At 32.7% G+C, this 4729-nt stretch overlaps 1 protein-coding gene across 1 annotated transcript; it reads left to right on the forward strand.

The window, feature by feature from the left end:
* Positions 1 to 575: 575 nt before the first annotated feature.
* On the forward strand, positions 576 to 4051 carry LOC111887607 (MLP-like protein 31). Its single transcript, XM_023883775.3, has 5 exons — positions 576 to 832; positions 978 to 1251; positions 2758 to 2770; positions 2866 to 3049; positions 3587 to 4051. Exons 1-5 carry the CDS (start codon positions 646 to 648, stop codon positions 3856 to 3858), a joined length of 930 nt encoding a protein of 309 aa, XP_023739543.2. The 5' UTR covers positions 576 to 645; the 3' UTR covers positions 3859 to 4051.
* The last annotated feature ends 678 nt before the right edge of the window (positions 4052 to 4729 follow it).

The following is a 4729-nucleotide window of genomic DNA, read 5'->3' on the forward strand; positions in this document are numbered from 1 at the left end:
ATCAATAAATCAGAATATGCAGCTTCATTTTGGGGAGCAACTTGTAAAAGAACCCAAATAAAGAGTAAATTATATTGAGAAATTCAATCATTGCTAAACTATATGCATAGTTGCTTTGAAAAATCGTATATTTCCATGAGGAAATAGAGAGTAGCACAGACACATAATGAAAGAAGATGAGAAATGGAAAGTTGCACATCAACTATAATTTGACCTTGCAAGTCAAAAATGCATTTGATCCCGATCGACATGGAGAACAAATGAACAATCATGATGATTAGCTTATTGGACGTTGATCCTGACATGGAAAACATCAGTTCATTAGCTTCATAATTTCTGGGCAACCAAAAGGTACGTAGAGTACAAGGGTTGCACCACGTGTTCACGTGGTGCAACTCGATCATGAACGACATCAATTGCTTCACATTGAATTACGCATTTGATTATCAACTACCAGGTGACGTGAGTATTTAATGAAATGTCTGTTTTCCGTATTAAATGCGAGATAAGAACTTGCAAAAAATAATAGCCAAAATTTTGTATATAAGGCCAACTGTGATCGGCCATATTTTCCACAAAAACTCCTAAACTGTCTCTTCTATATCAGTGGTTGAAGGGCTGTGGCATTAAATACATAAGAGATCGATGGCTCTATCTGGAAAGTTAATTGGTTATGTGGAGATCAGTAAGAAGGGAGATGTATTCCACGATCTCTTCAGGCACAACCCCCATGAGATAGTTGCGATAGCCCCTAATAAGGTTCATGACTGTGAACTGCATGATGGTGAAAGGGGAGCCGTTGGATCTATCATCTCTTGGCACTACACTCATGGTATTTGATCATACACCAAATCCTAGTTCTGGTTATTTCATTGAAATTGATAGTACATGAATCATTAATTCAAATCAAAACTATATATGACATACTGACTAACGATAATTTATTTTGCATTGATCTCTGCTTGAAAAATATTAAGAGGGAAAAAGAAAAATTTGTAAACAGATAATTGAAGCAGTGAATGAGGAAAACCACATGGCTGTGTTTAAGGTAATCGGAGGAGATATAGTGGAGGAGCTTTACAAGAGCCTTACAATCATATTGCATGTTGAACAAAAGGGTGATGGACAGGTGGCTACTTGGACCTTTGAGTTTGAGAAGCCTAATGTGAGTGTACCATATCCAACTTCTATGATGGACTACCTTTGTGATCTGGTCAAGGACTTGGATGCCCAAGGCAGCACTAATAATTAGTGGAGGAGCATCTACTTCTACTTCTACATTAATTAATAAAAGAAGGAAATTAATGGAGGGAGGTTTTCTTTTTAGTCTTTGAATGCATGTATGTGTGTTTCTTAATTTGAATTTGAATGAAAGAATAAATTACTACGTATGTTTACGTAGATGGTGAATAAGGAGAGAAACATGCCCGGGGGTGTAGTACTATTATATACAAGAATCTCTTTGAAGTAATGTGATATTGTGATGTTTTTATGGATCAATATTCTCGTTTCCCAATAATTTGTGTTGTGAGAAACTGTCTTAATTTGGATTCCCAGTTAAAACAAATTATTCATAATTTGTCTATATATGATCAATCTAGACAAATAATATAGAGAACACAGCAATAATAAATTAACATACTAAAATAGCCTTAAGCTCATAAGAAACCAGAAAGTTGCAATATAAAAATGCAGGACTACAAAAACTAAACATTATGCAACATGCATGAGACATTACTCAAACAAATTAATATATATCATTATTTAACTAGGCACTAAAAAAATACTAAACATTATGCAATATGGCACATAACTAAAATAAATTAATATATATCGTTATTTAATTAGACCAAGTCTATGTTAATAACACGTAAAACACATGTTTATGCAACTAATCGTTATCTCATCGGAAGTATTATCTTCCTCGTCTATATTTACGATATCACTTCTCAATTCCATCTTGTTTTGCTGCTTGACAAACATAAATTCTACATGTTTTGTATCTTTATGATTTAAAATTATTTCGTAAGATTATATTTAATTGATGTTATGAAAAAACCCCGTCTATATTCCAAAGGTAGAATCCTCATGTAGCATACCACCACCAAGAATATATATGGATGAGCTTAATTAATCCAAACAATATATCAATCGGTTCATCAACTGAAAAATATTGATACACATGTTTGATTAAACTGATTTATATTTAGAAAGAAATTAAAAAATAACGAGAGTTTCAAATACATCTGGTAAAAGAAAAAATGTCTTTTTTATAGTATACTATCATTTCAATTTAATTTAACCATTTAATGTTATATTTAAACTAAAAAATTAAGCCTTTTATACAAATTATTAAAATGTGTGGTTTTAAAATGACAATGGTTTAATAATTATTAGAAAGAAATTAAAAAATCATGAGAGTTTAAAATTTATGTGATGAAAGAAAAATTCTATCTTTTATAGTCGTGGTAAAAGAAAAAAAAGGGAAATCTACAAAAAAAATCTCTATGTTTCGGTTATATTGACAAAAAAGTTAATCCTGATTTTTTTTCTTGCAATTTAACCATTAAATCCGATAAAGGTCTAGAGCATATTCCTTTATGTCAAGAATTTATTTAAGGTTATAGATAATAAATTACTATGCAAATTGCAACCTTAAAAACAAGAAAAAGTGGTTACGTTATTGTGTTACACGTTTACAAAGTGTTGTCTTAAAAATATTAAGTAAGTTTATCAAACTATTAATGATGTGTAAAGCAACCAAAAATTTGTATTTAAAGCCAACGTTGTTGGCAACATTTTCCACAAACTCATCAACTCTCTCTTGTAAACAAGTGGCTTAGGGTTGTGTCATTAATTTGAGAGATGGCTCTATGTGGAAAGTTAATTGGTCATGTTGAGGTCAGTAAGAAGGGGGATATCTACAACCTCATTAGGTACAACCCGAATGATATAGCTGTGATATCCTCTGATAAGGTTCATGGTTGTGATCTGCATGATGGTGATAGGGGGACCGTTGGATCTGTCATCTCTTGGCACTACACTCATGGTATGTAACAGGGCAAACCCTAATTATGTTCTTTATCCATTTGTACATGTTTAATGAATTTTTGTAGAATCTGGTGTCTTTATGGTTTGAAAATTGGATAGAAAATCATAACCAGTTGTCTAGTTCAAAACTATAATATATATCACTACTAGAAGGGACCCTAATTTTTTATCGACATAATAGATCGTCGATAATCACGGAATGAATACCTAGTACTCAAGTACTGGTCGACAGACTAGTGACAGAAACAGAAACCCTAACTTTGGCGATGGATCAAAGACGAAAATCCATACGAATAAAAATGTTAAACTTGTTCAACCACTTTCCTTCAGTAAATAAGTTAAACGTGGTCAAAGTACTTATCCGTCGGTCGATAAAACAGTCCGCTGGTAATTCGTCGGTACTTTCCTTTCCAATCATTGGTAAAACAACAAAATTGTTAGTTATGGATTTCCGTCTGAAACCGCACATGACTTTTTTTTTCTTGTAGTAGTGATATTGACTGACATATTACTTGGCATCTTTGCATGATAAAAGAGGGAAAGAAGAAAATTTCAAAACAGATAATCGAAGCAGCCAATGATGAAAACCACTTAATTGTGTTCAAGGTAATCGGAGGAGATCTAGTGGATGAGCTATACAAGACCTTTACAATCACATTAAATGTTGACAAAAAAGGTGATAAAGAGGTGGCTACTTGGACGTTTGAGTTTGAGAAGCCTGACACAAGTGTACCATATCCAACTTCCCTGATGGACTACCTTTGTGATCTGGTCAAGGACTTGGATACCTATAACAACACTAAGTAGTGATGTAACTTCGACTTAAAAAAAACGGAAGGAAGTTAGGTGTCAGTCGATATGAATGTGTTTTTCTCCGATTGAAATAATAAACCACGTCGCTTGTGAGTAAGGAGTAAGAAATGGATGGTGCTACTGGCGTAAACATGAATCAATAATGTAATATATGATGTATATATGTATAATTATTCTTGTTTCCAAATGATTTGTGTTGTTTGAAACTGTCTTTAGATTTCCAAAACAAATAATTCATTATTGTCTTGTCTGGTAAGTCAACTATGTAGGTTTAGGTATATTTAGGTAATGTATTTTAACAAATTATAGGATTGGTTTGTGTGGTTTGTCACATAAGCTAATCCTTCTATTTTTCTGGATTTATTTTCTATGTGTGGTCATCAAAACCTAAAATCAAGAAACACAGATCTTGAAGAAAGCATTCACCACCATTCTATATCACTTGATTTGAATAAAAAAAATCCTAACCTAAAAATAGATCCAAATAGAAAATGAAGATCAAAATCAAAAGGGGTAGAGTAGAATCGATAGCGGCGGAGTTTAGTGGCGGTTATGCGGGGGGAGGTGATCAGTGGTGGTTCGGTATGTAGGCGTCTGACAATAAAATCTCTTTCCTAGATCGGAGATTCTATCAACGATAACGGATAATATCCCTTATTTTTATATTGATTCTATTCTTTATTATCCTGTTGTATTCTCTTTTTTTTATCTTCTCATTATTTGTATTTATATTCCAGTAATCTTTTGTAAAATATATGAAAAGAATTGGGGTCATACGTCTTATATCGTATCAGCCAAATAAAAGATCCTTCTTCTAAAACAAAAATCCTAACCATGCCTCTTTTTTTTCCACTGGTTTTTCTGT

The sequence above is a fragment of the Lactuca sativa genome, chromosome 5 (assembly GCF_002870075.4).
Source record: "Lactuca sativa cultivar Salinas chromosome 5, Lsat_Salinas_v11, whole genome shotgun sequence".
NCBI lineage: Eukaryota > Viridiplantae > Streptophyta > Magnoliopsida > Asterales > Asteraceae > Lactuca > Lactuca sativa.

Excerpts from the sequence above, each read along its gene's own strand:
- LOC111887607 (XM_023883775.3), top strand. The coding sequence starts at position 646 with ATGGCTCTATCTGGAAAGTTAATTGGTTATGTGGAGATCAGTAAGAAG. Across the intron at positions 833-977 it reads CTCTTGGCACTACACTCATG|AGGGAAAAAGAAAAATTTGT; the intron begins GTATTTGATCAT and ends AAAAATATTAAG. Across the intron at positions 3,050-3,586 it reads CTCTTGGCACTACACTCATG|AGGGAAAGAAGAAAATTTCA; the intron begins GTATGTAACAGG and ends GCATGATAAAAG.